Genomic DNA, 23,099 nt, shown 5'->3' on the forward strand with positions numbered 1-23,099 from the left:
GACCCCAATCGTTTATCGATGGCTTGGCCCATCTTTTGATGAATTCCAAATATTTTCTTAATATGCTTTCATGAATTTTTTTTTTTTAAGATAACTGAAGTATAATATTTCCAATTATATAAGTTGAAGTTGAAGGTGTTAGAGAGTTGCTCTTACCCCTTAGGCATGTAACATTTCATGGAGTTCGAGATCTATGTTTTAGGTAGTGAGCAAAATACCGAAGAGAAAACAAAAGTCCTAGGGGTAGTATTAGTGATAAAAGAGAGAAATTTTATGAGAGTAAGAGTTCAAATCATATCGTAATCATTTCAAAATCAAATTTTTAATTTAACTAAGTTAAGTGAAATATGTAAAAAAAAAAAATTGTAATAATTGAGTTAAACTAGGCTTCTTTGTACTAAGTAAACAATTCATTTAGTGTATTAAAAAGCTTTCTGTTAATATTAAAGATAAAATCATCATTTTACCAATAATATTAAAATAAATAAAACTATCTCTCATTTCCTCCTTGGTTTGGAAATATAACAATTTTTTTCATAAGATTAAATTTGAAAATTTCATTTTTTCCCCCTAAGGTTTGATATTTTGAAATCCGACCACCTCCTCTGACAAACAATGACCTCCCTCTCCAACGTTTCTTTCTTGAAAAATAAAACTTTCATCTAGATAACACTTCGTTGTCCATATTTAGATTACTAACATTATCCAGCAAAGGATGGGTCGTTTAAATTTAGATGATGAATGTCGTCTTTACCTTTGCATTTAATGACAGTTTTAATAGATGTTAAGAATGGGTAAATGCTTGAGTTTTTGAAACCCTATAAAGTGTTTTTGTCTTTGTGCCAAACCTTGGGTAGCAAATAGCTCTTAGGCCTTCTTTTTAATTCTTAAAAAAATTAGGAGATGACGAAATTCAAGTTGACTATATATGTAATTTAAAAGCTATTTGAGTTTTATATTAAGAAGTATTTTAAGAATTAATAATCCTGGTATTAAGACTTGTTTATTTGAGTTTAACAAAATTAGTATTCCAATGAAGATTATGAGATGTAATTATCAAGATCAACACAAAGTCGTAAAACATATCTAAAGCAAATTTAAAATCTTGTTGATCATAGTTATCCATTCTCTTAATAGCACATGGTAATATCTGAAATAATAAAATTGTATATATAAATACTCATGTATCCTTATATGATTGAGTGTTGATATATATTTAATTTTTAACTATTTAATCATATGATAATATGTCATTATTTGTATATAAAGTTGTGTATATAAAACTACCCTATTTAAAAACATGTTAAATTATAGTTTTATTTTAGAGAAGAAAACGGATACTTGAAAGAGTTTCACTCTAAACAAAATAATGTCTACTGACAAATTGCTTTCTCTTATAGGATTTAATTACTACTTAAACTCAAAAATCATTAGCTATTTAAGGCTCCAACTCAACAGCTTCAAATCCAAACCAAATCCCTCCCAAGTTCATCTGCCGTTGCCATTAATGGCTTCCTTTCACTTCATTCTTTTCCTCCTCTTCTCTTGTTTTCTTTCTGCTTCAGCCAATCTCCACAAGACAAAATCCTTTTTCAGAAGTCCTCAAATGATCTCTACGATTCACAACTCCTCACTGCCTCCCCTAGTGACACCCCACCAACTCGTTATTTCGAAGTAACCAGGCCCATTAATCATCCCAAAACCAAACCTTGTTCGCATCGTATCCTCAGCCATGACTTCGGCTACACATTAGGGAGACCACCTGTTACTGCTAACTACACCCGTCCAACTCATTGTTCTGCCCGGGAGTTCTCCTCCATCGTCCTGGAATTGAAGGCCACGAGCAAAGGAAGGCAGTTTGACCGCATTTTCGGGGTTTGGTTGGGTGGGGTGGAGCTTTTAAGAAGTTGTACGGCTGAGCCAAGGGCTACTGGTATTGAGTGGAGTGTTAAGAAAGATATCACGAGGTACCATTCATTGCTTCTTAAGAAGAAAACTCAAACTTTTGCTGTTTTTATGGGTAATGCTGTTGATGAAACTTATACTGGTGTATATCATGTGGATATAACTATGCATTTTTATCCTGCTGAAGGGGGTTTTTATAGGAATAAGCATGTTTTGAAGGATAATTCCAAATCTGGGTATAGTCCTAAGGCTGATTTAATTTTGCCAATTTCGAAAAATTTCCCTGGGAAAAATGGGTTGTGGTTCGAAATTGAGAATTCAAATGATGTTCAAGTGAAGGAATTCAAGATTCCTCAGAATGTGTATAGGGCTGTGCTGGAGGTGTATGTTTCTTTTCATGAGAATGATGAATTTTGGTATGCAAATCTTCCGAATGATTACATTGCTATAAACCATCTGACTGATAGTCCAGGAAATGGCCCTTTTAGGGAGGTTGTGGTGACTCTTGACGGCCAGGTAGTTTGGTGCAGTTTGGCCTTTTACCGTTGTATACACAGGAGGTATTAATCCTCTGTTATGGAGGCCTATTACCGGCATTGGTTCATTCGATCTTCCTACTTATGATATCGAAATCACTCCATTTTTGGGGAATATATTGGATGGAGAGACTCATAGAATTGGGTTTAGTGTCAGCAATGCTTTGAATGTGTGGTATATAGATGCTAATTTGCATCTTTGGTTGGATAGAGACTCGAGGAAAACTGAGGGGAAGCTTTTGCAACTTGAGGCCGCACCTTTTAATTTTTAATTACATGTCTAGTCATTCGGGGAAGATGGATCATTCTCAATGGATGTAAGCAGGGCAATATCCTCGACCGGATGGGTTAAGTCATCTTGGGGAACAATTACAACCAATTTTGTTCAAGACTTCAGTTTCAGTAACTCAATGATCATGGGCAAAAGAGCTGATTTGCAGAGGGTGAATCAGACAATCCACTTTAATGACAGGATTTTGGCTGACAAATTGTCCTCTAACGTCCACTCGGCCGAGTCATCTAAGATGTTCTCCTTATACATGTACTCAGATTCTTTAGATCAAGGAAATGGGGCTTACTCAGCTGTTGCAAATGTCAGTTTGGGACTTCATGAGATGAAATCTGTGAAGACGGGCGATAAATTCTCTGGCAGCACTCTCCATAGCTTGCAGAATGGGCAGGGGGTCATGTCTGTGAAGGACAACTTGGTAAGCAGTGGAGTGGGCAGCACACAACAATTGTACCAATATAGCAGTGGAAACTTCTGTTATTTTAGGAATGTAAGCAGCTCAAACTACACCATTCTTCATGATAAGGCTGGACATAATTGCAATGAAAGAAATTTGTCTCAGTTCAATTTTGGGTTCTCAAAACTACCGCCTTCTTCCAGCTAGAATGACTCCTGATGGTGACTTCTGAAGAAGCGGTTCAATTTAGTCTTTGGACAAAAAAATTGTTAGTGTAGGGTTTTATTTTTTTTTAATTTTTTTTATTATGACCATTTCAGCTTTGCGAAAATTTGTAGGTAAAGTTTTATCAATTTAATATTATTAACCTGAGACATAAAAATACTAATATTATGTGTATTATTATTCATTTCAACTTTATTAAATCAATAAAACTATATTTACCTATTTTTTGTATATAATTCATGTAATGTGTTATCATATAATTAAATGATTTTCAATTAAAGATAAAACAATACTTAATCACATGATAACATATCATATGTATAAATGAATTTTATATCAAAAGTGAGTATACATATATATCAAAAGTGCGTATACATAATATTACCCATATTAAATTACAGTTTCTTAATTCGACAACTCATAATTGATACATTTTACTTTTTCTCTGGTTAAATAGAACTTCCTTGTTAATTGTTCTTTTTGTCAAATATACTCATCTCCAGATTCACTTCATCGTTACATTTCAACATCTTCACTTCTCTCTATATTCATCCCTTTTTAGCTTTATCAAATTTAAAGTTTTAAGTTGGATCTCTTCATCCTCACAATGTATTCTAATTTAGGAAACATGTGTTTTTATTGTGATTGAATGGTATAAGTTGGTCAAAACCTTGGGTTGATGGTTTGAATAGTTTTTAAAGATAAATTGTTTTACAAAAAAAAATAGTTTTATTTAAAGTTTCCATTTTCTAGTTTAACTACTAGGGGTTGATAAGAACCAAGTTGAACTCACTCAACCTAATCCTACTGCAATGAGATGCTTCTCAAAAGTATCTCAATGATGCTATTGATATTGTCTATTTAATGTTAGCATTGATGACATTTGATCTGCAAAAGCAACATGGATCTATCCTTGTACATCTCAAAGAGTTGTTCTTTGTGAATGTTTAACATGAAAGGTATGAGATGTCAAAATAGAAGCAAAATATTTGAGTGAGCACAATGACCAACTTGGTCTTGCAGTTCTTGTAAGAATCTTACTCCCAATTCATCATGAATCTCAGTAGGAATGGGATTGAAAAATCTCTAGTTAGGCTTTTAAACCTAGCAGAGGATTGTAGAGTAGGACATCAAGAAGTCTATGCATGTGCTCTTAGCGAGTAAGGGAAAAAGACAAGGGCTAAGGCCAAGCACAAACTCAAGTCCAAGCCTCAAACACAAACTCAACCTACCTTACGACTTCTTGGTGGCGTTGGGAAGAAGGATGAGAAGGAGATTTGCTTTTATTGCAACAAGTTTGAGCATTGGAAAAGATATGCAAGATATTCCTAGCAAACAAGAAAAAGAAGCTTGAAGCTTTTACTTCAAGTATATATGTGATTGAGAAAATTTATCTTTTGTATCATCTTAGGTCATCGACACAAAATGTGGATCTCATAGTTGTACTACAATAAAACTATATATACCTACTTTGAGTATATAAATAAATACAAACTTATATGTATATTATGTGATCGAATAATTTTAAATTAAAGATAAAATAACACTTAATCATGTGATGATAGACGTAAGTGTATATTCAAAGTGAGTATACATAATATTGTTCTTTATACTAATGTATATGATTTAAGATAGAGTAGAGTGTTTGCTCGAGTTAAGATAGACATACGTGTTGAAGATAAAACACGTATAGTTATATTTGTTGTAGGTTTTAGTTGTTTAGATTTACCCAATGGGCTAGCCTTAGAATTTAAAGATGATTATTTTGTTACATTAGTTTTAAGAAATATAATATATGTGTTTGTTTTAGACATATTGGGCTACCATTTTACTATTAATAATAGATTATTATCTTTTAGTTTAAATGGTATTCATTAGCTGCTTGTATGATTAATGGTTTGTTTGTTCTTGATTTAGAAAATAAATATTTTTTAAATCCTAATGTTAAGAAAACCAGAATGATGATATGAATACTATACACATTTGCAATGTAGATTGAGTCATGCTAACTTGACTCTGATTTCAGAGCTTCAAGAGGGTGACGCTTTAAAATTAATTGATTTTCAATAATTTGATGAATGCAAGTCATACCTTCTAGGCGAAATGACCAAGTTGTCTTTTGCTAGACATGGTGAAATGGCTTCAAAACTGTTAGACATCAAAACTCTGAACCATCAAAAAATGAATTGCATCCAGTTTGTTTTTACTATTTGAGCTTTTGAAGTATTTACACGAATAGACCAATAGATATAATCTCTTATCTAAATCTATGTCCACTCTATTTGGTTTTGTTGTTGCAATATATGGTGTAATACTTTTATGATTTCCCTTCACCTAAACACATGTTGATTCGTGTTAGATTAACATTAGTACATATTTTTACTATTTGTAACTTTAAAATGACCTTAATTGTTTATCAATGGATTGTCTATCGTTTGAATGATTCAATATATTCCTTATATATAATTCATGTATTTTTTGAGGATGCAAAAAATATAATTTCTCTAATTATAAAGATGCAAGATGCAAGAGAGATGTTCTTCCCCACAGACATGCCAACATATTATAAGTTCAAGATCTATGCTTTAAGTTAGGTGAAGAAATATACGAGCTTTGTAGGATTTGTTATTAAAACATGTGAAATATTTCCTATAGACATGACAAGGGGTTGAGTCGCCTAGGCCCCTTATTTTTGACATGACTCACAAAATTGTAAATTCTACTAGGTCGGTGAGTTATATGGGTTGTACAGAGGGCCATAGGTCAAAACCTATAAATTTTCAATAAAAAAGATTAAAAATAATTTATTCTATGAATAGACCCATTAAAGACTTATAAAGGCATGACTCAACAAATCTTGGCCCATGATGCAGGCCTTGCCATGTTAACAAGCCAACTCATCCATTAAACCCACCAATTAATGAGTCCAAGCACGGTAGACTACATCAAAATTGGTCTGACACAATGCGATAGGGTCATTGCTATGTCTAGTACCAATTGAACTTAAATTAGGCATTAGTTGTAATATGTAAACCATTTATTTAGTTACAAAACGTCTTTTTCTTTTAATGTTGGGAAAAATTACTTGCAATGCAGTCACACTAGAAAAAATTCTGGGCCAAAAGACATATTCCCACCCAAGGTTTGGTCCATTCCTAACCTCTTACTTGGTTAAACTTTGAAAACCCAAATCCCTACTTATCATCTAACTTCTATTAAAATTTGCCGTTAGTTACAAGGGTAAAAATGTTTTAATTAATAATATTAAAGAAAACTAAAAATTTAACTCATTTTCTCCCTTATTTAAAAAAACTAACAATTTTCTCATTCAAAAGTTTGAAAAGTTACATTTTTCCCCTTAATGTTTCATTCTTTCCCTTTACTTTTTTGACGACCATTCTTCAACCAACCTCTCATACCTTCTTCTCTATAGTTGTTCCCTCTCACCTTCGGACGAAGATGAATCAAGATTAGGTCAAAACAATCAAAGAAGGAAGGGTGAAGGATCTTGGCCACGAATTAAAGTTCCATTGGACAACGAAGCGAGACAAATCAAAGTGTCTCCTGAGCATTGTCTAGACAGACAAAGACAAATCATACTTGTCTGCTTGAGAGAGGAAGACAAACTGCCTTCATTTATCTCTTTTCATTGGACGAAGATGATTCGTCTTCGTCCACATCTTTGGTCACCGATGGTGTCTCCCATGTTGGAGAAGAAAACAGGTGGGAAGGTTAGCTCCAATCACTGGAGAAGCAAGGGAAAAAATGCAAACTTTAGGGGGGAAATATACTCTTTCAAAACTTAAGCCGGAAAAAAATTATGAGTTTTTAAAACTAAAATGAGGAAATGAAATAAAATTTTATTTTATTTAATATTACTGTTTAAATGATAATTATACACTTAGATTTAATAGGTTTTGTTAACTTTAACAACTGATGGGTGGGTATTTGGATTTTTGAAACTTAATGGATAGAAGTTTGGGTTTTGGCCAAAATTCTGCATTCATAAATTCACCAAATTTTGAAGAAACAGGCAAGCCCTTTGTACCGTTGAAGGAAATGACAAAATCTCAGTTAACTATATGTGTAATTTAAAAGCCATTTGACTTTCATATTAATAAAGATTCTAATTATCAAGATCAACAAAAAGTCGTTAAAGATATCTTAAAACAAATTTAAAATCTTGTTGTTTATAGTTATCCATAATCAACAAGCATGGAAGGACATTCTTAAATTGTAGTTCTATTTAGAGAAGAAAACATATATTGAAAGAGTTTCACTCTGAATATAATTATGTTACTAACATATTACTTTCTCTTATAGGATTTAATTACTACTTAAACTCAAAAATTAATAGCTATTTAAGGTTCCAACTCAACAGCTCCAAATCCAAACCAAATCCTCCCAAGTTCATCTGCCATTGCCATTAATGGCTTCCTTTCACTTCATTCTTTTCCTCCTCTTCTCTCTTTTTCTTTCTGCTTCAGGCAATCTCCACAAGACCAAATCCCTTTTTCAGAAGGCCTCAAATGATCTCTACGATTCACAACTCCTCACTGCCTCCCTCAGCGACACCCCACCAACTACTTATTTTGAAGTAACCAGGCCCATTAATCATCCAAAAACCAGACCTTGTTCACATCATATCCTCAGCTATGACTTCGGCTACACATTAGGGAGACCACCTGTCACTGCTAACTACACCCGTCCAACTCATTGTTCTGCCCGGGAGTTCTCCTCCATCTTCCTGGAATTGAAGGCCACGAGCAAAGGAAGGCAGTTTGACCGCATTTTCGGGGTTTGGTTAGGTGGGGTGGAGCTTTTAAGAAGTTGTACGGCTGAGCCAAGGGCTACTGGTATTGAGTGGAGTGTTGAGAAAGATATCACTAGGTATCATTCATTGCTTCTTAAGAACGAAACTCAAACTTTTGCTGTTTTCTTGGGTAATGCTGTTGATGAAACTCAGACTGGTGTATATCATGTGGATATAACTATGCATTTTCATCCTGCTGAAGAGGGTTCTCATAGGAATAAGCATGTTTTGAAGGATAATTCCAAATCTGGGTATAGTCCTATGGCTGATTTGATTTTGCCCATTTCAAAAGATTTCCCTGGGAATAATGGGTTGTGGTTCGAAATTGAGAATTCAAATGATGTTCAGGCGAAGGAATTCAAGATTCCTCAGTATGTGTATAGGGCTGTGCTGGAGGTGTATGTTTCTTTTCATGAGAATGATGAATTTTGGTATGCAAATCTTCCGAATGATTACATTGCTATAAACCATCTGACTGATCATTCTGGAAATGGCCCTTTTAGGGAGGTTGTGGTGACTCTCGACGGTCAGGTAGTTGGTGCAGTTTGGCCTTTTACTGTTGTATACACAGGAGGGATTAATCCTCTGTTTTGGAGGCCTATTACCGGTATTGGTTCATTCAATCTTCCTACATATGATATCGAAATCACTCCATTTTTGGGGAATATATTGGATGGAGAGACTCATAGAATTGGGTTTAGTGTTAGCAATGCTTTGAATGTATGGTACATAGATGCTAATTTGCATCTTTGGTTGGATAGCGACTCCATGAAAACTGAGGGGAAGCTTTTGCAACTTGAGGCCGCACCTTTTAATTTTAATTACATGTCAAGTCATTCAGGGGTAGATGGATCATTCTCAATGGATGTAAGCAGGGCAGTATCCTCGACCGGATGGGTTAAGTCATCTTGGGGAACAATTACAACTAGTTTTGTTCAAGACTTTAGTTTCAGTAACTCAATGATCATGGGCAAAAGAGCTGATTTGCAGATGGTGAATCAGACAATCCATTTTAATGACAGGATTTCGGCTAATACATTGTCCTCTAATGTCCACTCGGCCGAGTCATCTAAGATGTTCTCCTTATACATCTACTCAGATACTTCAGATCAAGGGAATGGAGTTTACTTGGCTGTTGCAAATGTCAGTTTGGGATTTCATGAGAAGAAATCTGAGAAGGCAGGCAATGGATTCTCCGGCAGCACTCTCAATAGCTTGCAGAATGGACAGGCGGTCATGTTTGTGAAGGACCACTTGATAAACAGTGGAGTGGGCAGCACACAGCAATTGTACCAATATAGTAGTGGAAACTTCTGTTACTTTAGGAATGTAAGCAGCTCAAACTACACCATTCTTCATGATAAGGTTGGACACGATTGCAATCAAAGAAATTTGTCTGAGTTCAGTTTTGGGTCGTCAAAACTACCACCTTCTTCCAGCTAGAATGGCTCTTTCATCAGTTTCTTCATAGAGGTGCTCCTTTGCTTAGGTTTTCAGAGGGTTCTTAGATATAACTGCAACAAATAAAATTGTAGGGTGTTTTTTTAATTTTTTGGTTAAGCGAGTGTAGGGTGTTATATTTTTATTATGAACATATCGGCTTTTTGAATAGTTTTGTGTTGGCTTTTTCAACTATGTGCTTAAATTGAATATCTTCTTTGTTTTTCCCAGAATGATAAATTGTTATGAGAGTGAACTGCGTTGCAATTTTTTGAATGTTCATAATGGGATCTGGTGTTGATGTTTGAGTATCATGAACCACAGTTTTAAGAGCAATATTACCAGTGGAAGTTGCATGAACAAAGAGTTAACTTGTAGCTAAATTACTCGCAACAGCCAAAAAAAAAAGAATGTAAAATATGCGGTAAAGGTTCCATCATTTTGACAAAAACTAGAATCAAAGCTACGCAATGTGCAAGCCTACATATGCTTTACCCATATTGACTGCCTGGTAGGATTAACATTGCCGATCTGAAAAGGATCAAACTGCAGAAAATAATTCTGCATACTCCATTCACTGCCTTAGGTAGTATGCACGCTCTATTCTAACGACATGGCTGAATTTCTAGCTGCAGAAAATAATTCTGCAGAACATCTTTCAAGAGCACCATAAAAGTTTTCAGGTTTTGGCTATCAACACCACGGTCCCAGAAATGGCAGAAAAACATAGTACCGTAAAAGACAGCAAGAGTTACCTGTCTTTGTTAAAACCGTAGCATTTTGCAGATTGTTATGGGAAAAGTTTATTCTCTGCTAACTACAGGAGGCCAGGTTAGAGGAGACTTGAACATAGAAAGTACTCAGAAATTTAATTCTAAAAACATTGAAGAAAACCAAAATATTGTTTTCCACTTTTCTTCACAAGACGTATAAATATTCGTGGTTTCCTCATGATGGAAAAGTTAAGTCAATATTTCAACATGAACAGAGTTATTTTGGTATTCAGTTTTACGGCTAGGATTCTATATCATTGAGAAATTGGAGTAACAGCAACGGAGAGATTTAAAGATTCAATACCACAAAGCATTCTTAAAGATTTTATACATCAAACAAAACAATTCAGATTTTGACAAAGTGAAGTGCAATCAGAGTTATATATCATTTTATAAAAGGAAATTGGCAACAAAGAATGTAGTTCTTTAATAACTTAATTAAGGGTTGGATTCAGAACCGACAATTGACCAGAATCTCCATTTAACAAGAAAACTTCCAGAGGGGCATAGGGAGAAGAGGTCATTGACGATTGAAACCTATAGGAGGGTTGAAGAATTTTGCTACCTTTGGCACACTGAATTGTTAAGAGATGTGGCCCTGTTCTCATCTGCCAGACCTGCAATGATTTGCACAGTGTATAACTATAAATAGGATTTAACTGAAAAATCCCTAAACTATGATTGAAGTGATGTATCGAAGATAATAACGTTAGAATAACATTGTCAAATGACAACCATTGAGAAAAAAATGGCTAGATTACAGATTATTTTAATTAGTAACAAAAACATCATTAGTTGTTAGCCAGAAAACATCTAAGTTTCCTATGAAAAAAAATCGATAAATCTCCAATTTTTCATCAGTTTTAGATATGGAAAATTTACAAGATATTACAATTTTTTATCATAAATGCCAACTAGACCAAAATCCGAAAAAGGTGACTGGGCTAGGGCATGGCTTATATCAAATCAGAATCTAGCCATTTGGACAACCAAAAATGAAAGATTGAGAGATTAAGAAGTGATAATTTGCTGTCAGATAATTCTCGTGTCCTCAAGAACAAAGTCGAAAGAGGACTGACGTAAGAGTAAGCATCCTTAAAACCTAAGTGCATGAAAAACGTGCATCCATCCAGGCACAAAGAAAGGGGTGGGAACTGAATGTACCTCAATAATTCCTTTTCTGGGTGCATGAATAGCCAAACAAAGGCAATAATCACTCTTCTCTGGAACATGATATGCAGAACTTGATGATAATGTATCTTTTTTGACTAACATCTCCATAAATACACAACTAGCATCACGATAGCCCTGATAAAACGAGTCTGTGGTTAAAAGAAACAGCCTTTCTAATAGGAAATCAAAACAATAGTACAAAAAGAAAAAGGAAATTCTTGAATGTTCAGAGAGAACCTTCCACAAGCGCACAACTACAAGTGCCTGAGTGTCTAAAAGCAATATTCGACCCAGTGAATCTGTTATGGCAGCTAATGTACCACTAGGTTATAGCGTGAGCCTTTCACCCTTTCTAGGATGATCTTTCAAACATGTCAAAGGGGAAGCTGCAGCAAATCATTGGTGCTAACTACTAAGCCAATTGTGTTCGGTAAAATGAAAATAAAATGTAAATAAATTTAACAAAGCTTCATAACTACATTTGTACAAGCAAGTAATTGTATTTGTATGATACTAGAGTAACTAAATTATATGAAAAAATTACAAGGGAGCTTTTGTATGCTCTATTTGTCTATTTAGGACCCTTGAAGAATTTTCATTCACCATACAAACCTCAATATTATATTTTTCCAGAAACAAATGCCATAATGTAAAAAAAACAATGCAAAGGTTGCTATATTTTCCAATTCGTAAACAGACTTTTATTTCTCAAGTGATGTGCTATCAGTCAATTATGCCATACAACTGCCAGCTCATTTCATCATTCATACAGCACCAATCAATCAACGCAATATCACTTGGGGTCAAAAAATTGGTATACATAGGATTTACAGTGAAAATGGAATAGAAAAACACTACGAATAGAGAAAACAAAAGAGAGAGAACTAAGAATACAAAAACAGGCTTTCATAAAGCTAAGATACAGCAATAATAAGCACATAAAAGAAATGTGTGAATCTGACATGTGGACAGAAAACACCATAAAAAATAACATGCACTGGAAAAAAAGAAATATTACTAAATTTCTTAAAATAAGAAACAAATAAAAGATATAAATTTAGCTTCACCTCGAGCAAATGGCTGTGGCTTTGGTTCTGTCTTTGTTGGCGAATTGTCACTCCTCCAAATGATCTTGGAAAAAGAAGCAATTGTCGAAAAAGTTACAGGCACAACTTTTGATAAAATAGCTCCAACTAAAGACTTGCTTCTATCTTCTGAAAGTCTTTAACAGAATGTAACAACAGTTGGTCAAAAGAATACATGAAGGCACATAACATAATGAAAATAGAGTTCTATACTACAGACTCACAGAAACACAAAAAATATAGAGAAATCCAACCATACACTAACCTAAATGCTGAAATCACAGCATTATCTCCAACAGTGACTGCACAGTAATATCGTTGACTTGGCTGCCCAACAATAAAAGCAGCTGAATTCAAATACCAGAATAAGTTCAGAAAGTTTCCATCATTTAGTGGGCAAACTACTAGAAATATCATTGCATGTGCACGAGGTCAAAAGGAAACATGGCATTACTACAACAACGTTTTTCATTGTTACAGTGCTGACCAAACAAACTGGCATACATTTCAACCAAACTATCCTTGAGTAAATAGAATTAAGCAAACCAATAGTCACCTGTGATTCCATCAATGGTGGAGGCATTACCCCAGTAATAGCTGCATCAGCGCATGACCCATACTTGTTGACATTCCACAATTGATAAGGCAATCTCTCAGATGAATTCCCCAAATCCTCCAAATCTCGCTGTCTCGGATTCTGATCCCAAAAGTTAGAATTTGTTTCTTCAAACCACTTTTGCAGCATTCTCTACAATCCAGCAATGCATAACTGTTATACACCATGCCTAACTTCCCTAAAGGCTTAAACTGAAATAAACTTAATCACAAGAACTAAAATTTTCATTAATCCACCTCAAAAGAATAGGTTTTGAACTCAAAATTAAACAATTACCTGAATATCAGAGCCATCAAACCGCGCAATTACGCCGGGCATAACAATACGAACCTCTTCTGCAGAAGGCGAATCATGAGTCAAACCACTCTTAGTTCCACAAGCCCTCAACTTCAAAATCCGCCCAGAATAAACCAACTGCAAAATCACCACTTTGATCAACAATTTCATACACTGTAATCAGAACACGTTCTTGTGAAAAAATAAATATGACCACTTACCTGTTTGTGAACCAAATCGCCATTCAAATCAAAGATCAACAGGTACCCTTTTGAAGTTCCAACAGCAATCACTCTAATTTCGTCGAACACCAACCACTCTATGGCAGTTATGTACTCGGCCTCTATCGGGGAAAGCTCAGGTCGGATCTTGGTTCGGAGTCCGGAATCATTGGGGTTGGCCCAGTTGATAATGAGAATAAGAAATTTGTTGGAGAGAGCAACGGAGTGAGTGTCCAAGGCGCAGAGAAGGTTGGGGTCGTTCGCCAACCAGCCCTCCTTGCCGGCGCCCAGGTGGCTCAGATCGGCGTAGGCGATGGAGCCAACGTCGGTTGTGCAGCTTCGTTTCGACATTTTCGGCGTCGTTTCCATAATTTCACGACATTGGATTTCGGATCGGTGAAAGAAGAAGTCCGAGGAAAGTTAACGAACAGAAAGAAAAATTGACTCTGGTCAGAACAAAAGCGGAAGTTGGAGGGTGAAGTTTCACCAAACGGCATCGTTTTGTCTCCGTGTATTAACAGCTAAATAACAGAATGCCACCTATAAGTTTGAAGAAACCATTATCTCACCGTTTGTTAAATTTATTTTTAAAAATTTAATTAAAATTTTTATAAAATTATTACAAAGCCAAACAAATTCTTAAGCTAAATAAAGATTTGCTCTCAATTTTTTATTTAATAATTTTTATACTCTTAATTTATGTTAACAATAAAATCATGAATACCCACTTTTGCTACATATATGTGTCATATTTGTGTATATAACATATGTAAGTTTATATATATTTTTGTATCTAAAATGAATGCATATAACATTACTTTGATATTAATTATAAATTGGAGTGTTGATGATAATAATTGCACATATAAGATGAATTATAATTTTTGAAAATGTTATGGGGCATGAAAAAATTTTTAGGGGCTTTTAGAAATTCAAAAGTATTTATAGGTTTTTAAAATTTTTTAAATTTTAATATACTATTTGATAGTTTCAAAAATAATAATTATGTTCTAAATAAATGGATAGAATGTAATAGATTAGGGTGTAAATCACATTACAAACTATTCGGGTTATAAAAACAATTTCAAAATATAAGGGGGTGAATAGAGAGTTTTCAAAATAAGATAGGAAAACATTTATTTGCCCTAGTAAGTTTTATAAAGTAATATTTTATAAAACCCTAGGGGGGGGATGTAACCTTTCAAAAGTTATGCCGGAAAATAATTATGAGTTTTTAAAACTAAAATGAGGGAATGGGATAAAATTTTATTTTATTTAATATTACTGTTTAAATGATAATTATACTCTTAGATTTAATAGATTTTATTAACTTTAACAACTGATGGGTGGGTATTTGAATTTTTGAAATTTAATGGATAGGAGTTTGGGTTTTGGCCAAAATTCTGCATTCATAAATTCACCAAATTTTGAAGAAACAGAGCAAGCCCTTTGCACCGTTGAAGGAAATGACAAAATCTCAGTTAACTATATGTGTAATTTAAAAGTCATTTGACTTTCATATTAATGAAGATTCTAGTTATCAAGATCAACAAAAAGTCGTTAAACATATCTTAAAACAAATTTAAAAGCTTGTTGTTCATAGTTATCCATAAGCATACAAGCATGGAAGGACATTCTTAAATTGTAGTTCTATTTTAGAGAGGAAAACGGATATTAAAAGAGTTTCACTCTGAATATAATTATGTCTACTAACATATTACTCTCTCTTATAGGATTTAATTACTACTTAAACTCAAAAATCAATAGCTATTTAAGGTTCTAACTCAACCGCTTCAAATCGAAACCAAATCCCTCCCAAGTTCATCTGCCATTGCCATTAATGGCTTCCTTTCACTTCATTCTTTTCCTCCTCTTCCCTTGTTTTCTTTTTGCTTCAGCCAATCTCCACAAGACAAAATCCCTTTTTCAGAAGGCCTCAAATGATCTCTACGATTCACAACTCCTCACTGCCTCCCTCAGTGACACCCCGCCAACTACTTATTTTGAAGTAACCAGGCCCATTAATCATCCAAAAACCAGACCTTGTTCACATCATATCCTCAGCTATGACTTCGGCTACACATTAGGGAGACCACCTGTCACTGCTAACTACACCCGTCCAACTCATTGTTCTGCCCGGGAGTTCTCCTCCATCTTCCTGGAATTGAAGGCCACGAGCAAAGGAAGGCAGTTTGACCGCATTTTCGGGGTTTGGTTAGGTGGGGTGGAGCTTTTAAGAAGTTGTACGGCTGAGCCAAGGGCTACTGGTATTGAGTGGAGTGTTGAGAAAGATATCACTAGGTATCATTCATTGCTTCTTAAGAACGAAACTCAAACTTTTGCTGTTTTCTTGGGTAATGCTGTTGATGAAACTCAGACTGGTGTATATCATGTGGATATAACTATGCATTTTCATCCTGCTGAAGAGGGTTCTCATAGGAATAAACATGTTTTGAAGGATAATTCCAAATCTGGGTATAGTCCTATGGCTGATTTGATTTTGCCCATTTCAAAAGATTTCCCTGGGAATAATGGGTTGTGGTTCGAAATTGAGAATTCAAATGATGTTCAGGCGAAGGAATTCAAGATTCCTCAGTATGTGTATAGGGCTGTGCTGGAGGTGTATGTTTCTTTTCATGAGAATGATGAATTTTGGTATGCAAATCTTCCGAATGATTACATTGCTATAAACCATCTGACTGATCATTCTGGAAATGGCCCTTTTAGGGAGGTTGTGGTGACTCTTGACGGTCAGGTAGTTGGTGCAGTTTGGCCTTTTACTGTTGTATACACAGGAGGGATTAATCCTCTGTTGTGGAGGCCTATTACCGGTATTGGTTCATTCAATCTTCCTACATATGATATCGAAATCACTCCATTTTTGGGGAATATATTGGATGGAGAGACTCATAGAATTGGGTTTAGTGTTAGCAATGCTTTGAATGTATGGTACATAGATGCTAATTTGCATCTTTGGTTGGATAGCGATTCCATGAAAACTGAGGGGAAGCTTTTGCAACTTGAGGCCGCACCTTTTAATTTTAATTACATGTCGAGTCATTCAGGGGTAGATGGATCATTCTCAATGGATGTAAGCAGGGCAGTATCCTCGACCGGATGGGTTAAGTCATCTTGGGGAACAATTACAACTAGTTTTGTTCAAGACTTTAGTTTCAGTAACTCAATGATCATGGGCAAAAGAGCTGATTTGCAGATGGTGAATCAGACAATCCATTTTAATGACAGGATTTCAGCAAATACATTGTCCTCTAATGTCCACTCGGCCGAGTCATCTAAGATGTTCTCCTTAAACATGTACTCAGATACTTCAGATCAAGGGAATGGAGTTTACTTGGCTGTTGCAAATGTCAGTTTGGGATTTCATGAGAAGAAATCTGAGAAGGCAGGCAATGGATTCTCCGGCAGCACTCTCAATAGCTTGCAGAATGGACAGGCGGTCATGTTTGTGAAGGACCACTTGATAAACAGTGGAGTGGGCAGTACACAGCAATTGTACCAATATAGTAGTGGAAACTTCTGTTATTTTAGGAATATAAGCAGCTCAAACTACACCATTCTTCATGATAAGGTTGGACACGATTGCAATCAAAGAAATTTGTCTGAGTTCAGTTTTGGGTCGTCAAAACTACCACCTTCTTCCAGCTAGAATGGCTCTTTCATCAGTTTCTTCATAGAGGTGCTCCTTTGCTTAGGTTTTCAGAGGGTTCTTAGATATAACTGCAACAAATAAAATTGTAGGGTGTTTTTTTAATTTTTTGGTTAAGCGAGTGTAGGGTGTTATATTTTTATTATGAACATATCGGCTTTTTGAATAGTTTTGTGTTGGCTTTTTCAACTATGTGCTCAAATTGAATATCTTCTTTATTTTTCCCAGAATGATAAATTGTTATGAGAGTGAACTACATTGCAATTTTTTGAATGTTCATAATGGGATCTGGTGTTGGTGTTTTGAGTATCATGAGCCACAGTTTTAAGAGCAATATTACCAGTGGAAGTTGCATGAACAAAGAGTTAACTTGTAGCTAAATTACTTGCAACAAAAAAAAAAAAAAAATGTAAAAAATGCGGTAAAGGTTCCATCATTTTGACAAAAACCAGAATTAAAGCTATGCAATATGCAAGCCTACATATGCTTTACCCATATTGACTGGCTGGTAGGATTAACATTGCCATTCTTAAACGGATCAAACTGCAGAAAATAATTCTGCATACTCTATTCACTACCTTAGGTAGTATGCACGCTCTATTCTAAAGACAAGGCTGAATTTCTAGCTGCAGAAAATAATTCTGCAGAACATCTTTCAAGAGCACCATAAAAGTTTTCGGGTTTTGGCTATCAACACCACGGTCCCAGAAATGGCAGAAAAACATAGTACCGTAAAAGACAGCAAGGGTTACCTGTCTTTGTTAAAACCGTAGCATTTTGCAGATTGTTATGGGAAAAGTTCATTCTCTGCTAACTAGAACAGGCCAGGTTAGAGGAGACTTGAACATAGAAAGTGCTTATTTAGAAGTTTATTTCTAAAAACATTGAAGAAAACCAAAATATTGTTTTCCACTTTTCTTCACAAGACGTATAAATATTCGTGGTTTCCTCATGATGGAAAATTTAAGTCAATATTTCAACATGAACGGAGTTATTTTGGTATTCAGTTTTACGGCTAGGATTCTATATCATTGATAAATTGGAGTAACAGCAACAGAGAGATTTAAAGATTCAATACCACAAAGCATTCTTAAATATTTATACATCAAACAAAACAATTCAGATTTTGACAAAGTGAAGTGCAATCAGAGTTATATATCATTTTATAAAAGGAAATTGGCAACAAAGAATGTAGTTCTTTAATAACTTAATTAAGGGTTGGATTCAGAACCGACAATTGACCAGAATCTCCATTTAACAAGAAAACTTCCAGAGGGGCATAGGGAGAAGAGGTCATTGACGATTGAAACCTATAGGAGGGTTGAAGAATTTTGCTACCTTTGGCACACTGAATTGTTAAGAGACGTGGCCCCGTTCTCATCTGCCAGACCTGCAATGATTTGCACAGTGTATAACTATAAATAGGATTTAACAGAAAAATCCCTAAACTATGATTGAAGTGATGTACTGAAGATAATAATGTTAGAATAACATTGTCAAATGACGACCACCGAGAAAAAAATGGCTAGATTACAGATTATTTTATTTAGTAACAAAAACATCATCAGTTGTTTGCCAGAAAACATCTAAGTTTTCTATGAAAAAAATCAATAAATCTCCAATTTTTCATCAGTTTTAGATATGGAAAATTTACAAGATATTACAATTTTTTATCATAAATGCCAACTAGACCAAAATCCGAAAAAGGTAACTGGACTAGGGCATGGCTTATATCAAATCAGAATCTAGCCATTTGGACAACCAAAAATGAAAGATTAAGAGATTAAGAAGTGATAATTTGCTGTCAGATAATTCCCGTGTCCTCAATAACAAAGTTGAAAGAGGACTGACGTAAGAGTAAGCATCCTTAAAACCTAAGTGTCCTCAAGAACAAAGTTGAAAGAGGACCGATGTAAGAGTAAGCATCCTTAAAACCTAAGTGCATGAAAAACGTGCGTCCATCAAGACACAAAGAAAGGGGTGGGAACTGAATGTACCTCAATAATTCCTTTTCTGGGTGCATGAATAGCTAAACAAAGGCAATAATCACTCTTCTCTGGAACATGATATGCAGAACTTGATGATAATGTATCTTTTTTTACTAACATCTCCATAAATACACAACTAGCATCACGATAACCCTGATAACACAAGTCTGTGGTTAAAAGAAATAGCCTTTCTAATAGGAAATCAAAACAATAGTACAAAAAGAAAAAGGAAATTCTTGAATGTTTAGAGAGAACCTTCCACAAGCGCACAACTACAAGTGCCTGAGTGTCTAAAAGCAATATTCGACCCAGTGAATCTGTTATGGCAGCTAATGTACCACTAGGTGATAGTGTGAGCCTTTCACCCTTTCTAGGATGATCTTTCAAACATGTCAAAGGGGAAGCTGCAGCAAATCATTGGTGCTAACTACTAAGCCAATTGTGTTTAGTAAAATGAAAATAAAATGTAAATAAATTTAACAAAGCTTCATAACTACATTTGTACAAGCAAGTAATTGTATTTGTATGATACTAGAGTAACTAAATTATATGAAAAAATTACAAGGGAGCTCTTGTATGCTCTATTTGTCTATTTAGGACCCTTGAAGAATTTTCATTCACCAGACAAACCTCAATATTATATTTTTCCAGAAACAAATGCCATAATGTAAAAAATACAATGCAAAGGTTGCTATATTTTCCAGATTTGTAAACATACTTTTATTTCTCAAGTGATGTGCTATCAGTCAATTATGCCATACCACTCCCAGCTCATTTCATCATTCATACAGCACCAATCAATCAACGCAATATCACTTGGGGTCAAAAAATTGGTATTCATAGGATTTACAGTGAAAATGGAATAGAAAAACACTACTAATAGAGAAAACAAAAGAGAGAGAACTAAGAATACAAAAACAGGCTTTCATAAAGCTAAGATTCAGCAATAACAAGCACATAAAAGAAATGTGTGAATCTGACATGTGGACAGAAAACACCATAAAAAATAACATGCACTGGAAAAAAAGAATTATTACTAAATTTCTTAAAATAAGAAACAAATAAAAGATATAAATTTAGCTTCACCTCGAGCAAATGGCTGTGGCTTTGGTTCTGCCTTTGTTGGCGAATTGTCACTCCTCCAAATGATCTTGGAAAAAGAAGCAATTGTCGAAAAAGTTACAGGCACAACTTTTGATAAAATAGCTCCAACTAAAGACTTGCTTCTATCTTCTGAAAGTCTTTAACAGAATGTAACAACAGTTGGTCAAAAGAATACATGAAGGCACAAAACAAAATGAAAGTAGAGTTCTATACTACAGATTCACAGAAACACAAAAAATATAGAGAAATCCAACCATACACTAACCTAAATGCTGAAATCACAGCATCATCTCCAACAGTGACTGCACAGTAATATCGTTGACTTGACTGCCCAACAATAAAAGCAGCTGAATTCAAATACCAGAATAAGTTCAGAAAGTTTCCATCATTTAGTGGGCAAACTACTAGAAATATCATTGCATGTGCACGAGGTCAAAAGGAAACATGGCATTACTACAACAACATTTTTCATTGTTACAGTGCTGACCAAACAAACTGGCGTACATTTCAACCAAACTATCCTTGAGTAAATAGAATTAAGCAAACCAATAGTCACCTGTGATTCCATCAGCGGTGGAGGCATTACCCCAGTAATAGCTGCATCAGCGCATGACCCATACTTGTTGACATTCCACAATTGATAAGGCAATCTCTCAGATGAATTCCCCAAATCCTCCAAATCTCGCTGTCTCGGATTCTGATCCCAAAAGTTAGAATTTGTTTCTTCAAACCACTTTTGCAGCATTCTCTACAATCCAGCAATACATAACTGTTATACACCATGCCTAACTTCCCTAAAGGCTTAAACTGAAATAAACTTAATCACAAGAACTAAAATTTTCATTAATCCACCTCAAAAGAATAGGTTTTGAACTCAAAATTAAACAATTACCTGAATATCAGAGCCATCAAACCGCGCAATTACGCCGGGCATAACAATACAAACCTCCTCTCTAGAAGGCGAATCATGAGTCAAACCACTCTTAGTTCCACGAGCCCTCAACTTCAAAATCCGCCCAGAATAAACCAACTGCAAAATCACCACTTTGATCAACAATTTCATACACTGTAATCATAACACGTTCTTGTGAAAAAATAAATATGACCACTTACCTGTTTGTGAACCAAATCGCCATTCAAATCAAAGATCAACAGGTACCCTTTTGAAGTTCCAACAGCAATCACTCTAATTTCGTCGAACACCAACCACTCTATGGCCGTTATGTACTCGGCCTCTATCGGGGAAAGCTCAGGTCGGATCTTGGTTCGGAGTCCGGAATCATTCGGGTTGGCCCAGTTGATAATGAGAATAAGAAATTTGTTGGAGAGAGCAACGGAGTGAGTGTCCAAGGCGCAGAGAAGGTTGGGGTCGTTCGCCAACCAGCCCTCCTTGCCGGCGCCCAGGTGGCTCAGATCGGCGTAGGCGATGGAGCCAACGTCGGTTGTGCAGCTTCGTTTGGACATTTTCGGCGTCGTTTCCATAATTTCACGACATTGGATTTCGGATCGGTGAAAGAAGAAGTCCGAGGAAAGTTAACGAACAGAAAGCAAAAGTGACTCTGGTCAGAACAAAAGCGGAAGTTGGAGGGTGAAGCTTGGCATCGTTTTGTCTCCGTGTATTAACAGCTAAATCACAATGTCCCACTGAAGGTTTGACAACATAACAGAATGCCACCTGTAAGTTTGAAGAAACCATTATCTCACCGTTTGTTAAATTTATTTTTAAAAACTTAATTAAATTTTTTTTATTACAAAACCAAACAAATTCTTAAGCTAAATAAAGATTTGCTCTCAATTTTTTATTTAATAATTTTTATACTCTTAATTTATATTAACAATAAAATTATGTATACTCATTTTTGCTACACATATATATCATATTTGTGTATATAACATATATAAGAGTATACATATTTGTATATCTAAAGTGGATATATATAATATTACTTTAATATTAATTATAAATTGGAGTGTTGATGACTAATAATTGTACATATAAGATGAATTATAATTTTTGAAAATGTTAGGGGCATGAAAAAATTTTTAGGGAGTTTTATAAATTCAAAAATATTTATAGGTTTTTTAAAATTTTAATATACTATTTGATAGTTTCAAAAATAATAGTTACACTCTAAATAAATGGATAGAATGTAATAAATTAGGGTGTAAATCACATTACAAACTATTGGGGTTATAAAAAAAATTTCAAAATATAAGGGGGTGAATAGAATTTTCAAAATAAGATAGGAAAACGTTTATTTGCCCTAGTAAGTTTTATAAACTAATATTTACACCTACATAATATTGTTCACAATTTAGTTTTGATATGGATGTTATTATAATTTTTAAACATTGAGGACAAAATAACAACTAATTTCATATTTATTATAATATTTAGACAAAATGATATAAAAACCCTTTTACTATTAAAATTAAAAACTAACTTTGACAGATAGATAGAAAAATAACTTTTTTGAATTGTTATTTTATCAAACCTTGGGTGAAAAATACTCATTTGACCTATATTAGTTTATAGAGCTTCAATCTAGCTCAACTTAGATTTAAGTTCGGCCAAATAAGATGAATACAAG

The 23,099-nt window shown here is 34.7% G+C and overlaps 3 protein-coding genes and 2 pseudogenes across 4 annotated transcripts; 3 read left to right on the forward strand and 2 right to left on the reverse strand.

The window, feature by feature from the left end:
- Positions 1 to 741: 741 nt before the first annotated feature.
- On the forward strand, positions 742 to 3,435 carry LOC123201685 (annotated as a pseudogene).
- Positions 3,436 to 7,781: 4,346 nt separating this feature from the next.
- On the forward strand, positions 7,782 to 9,797 carry LOC123201849 (peptide-N4-(N-acetyl-beta-glucosaminyl)asparagine amidase A-like). Its single transcript, XM_044617414.1, has one exon. It carries the CDS (start codon positions 7,782 to 7,784, stop codon positions 9,606 to 9,608), a length of 1,827 nt encoding a protein of 608 aa, XP_044473349.1. The 3' UTR covers positions 9,609 to 9,797.
- An 877-nt stretch (positions 9,798 to 10,674) lies between these two features.
- On the reverse strand, positions 10,675 to 14,179 carry LOC123201851 (annotated as a pseudogene).
- On the reverse strand, positions 11,221 to 22,094 carry LOC123201850 (rab3 GTPase-activating protein non-catalytic subunit-like). Of its 2 annotated transcripts, none has more exons than XM_044617416.1 (8): positions 21,622 to 22,094; positions 21,401 to 21,538; positions 21,065 to 21,256; positions 20,774 to 20,835; positions 20,491 to 20,645; positions 19,660 to 19,808; positions 19,352 to 19,557; positions 11,221 to 11,480 (listed from the first exon to the last, which is right to left on the reverse strand). In XM_044617416.1, exons 1-7 carry the CDS (start codon positions 21,988 to 21,990, stop codon positions 19,378 to 19,380), a joined length of 1,245 nt encoding a protein of 414 aa, XP_044473351.1. In that variant the 5' UTR covers positions 21,991 to 22,094; the 3' UTR covers positions 11,221 to 11,480; positions 19,352 to 19,377. The 2 variants fall into 2 exon arrangements, with proteins under 2 accessions (XP_044473351.1, XP_044473350.1); XM_044617415.1 differs by lacking the exon at positions 11,221 to 11,480 and adding an exon at positions 18,462 to 18,806 and having other exon boundaries at positions 19,414 to 19,557; positions 21,622 to 22,093.
- On the forward strand, positions 15,590 to 17,680 carry LOC123201686 (peptide-N4-(N-acetyl-beta-glucosaminyl)asparagine amidase A-like). The gene has a single exon (XM_044617265.1). The coding sequence runs from the start codon at positions 15,590 to 15,592 to the stop codon at positions 17,414 to 17,416; it is 1,827 nt and encodes a 608-aa protein (XP_044473200.1). The 3' UTR covers positions 17,417 to 17,680.
- Positions 22,095 to 23,099: the final 1,005 nt, after the last annotated feature.

This window comes from Mangifera indica, chromosome 18 (genome assembly GCF_011075055.1).
Source record: "Mangifera indica cultivar Alphonso chromosome 18, CATAS_Mindica_2.1, whole genome shotgun sequence".
NCBI lineage: Eukaryota > Viridiplantae > Streptophyta > Magnoliopsida > Sapindales > Anacardiaceae > Mangifera > Mangifera indica.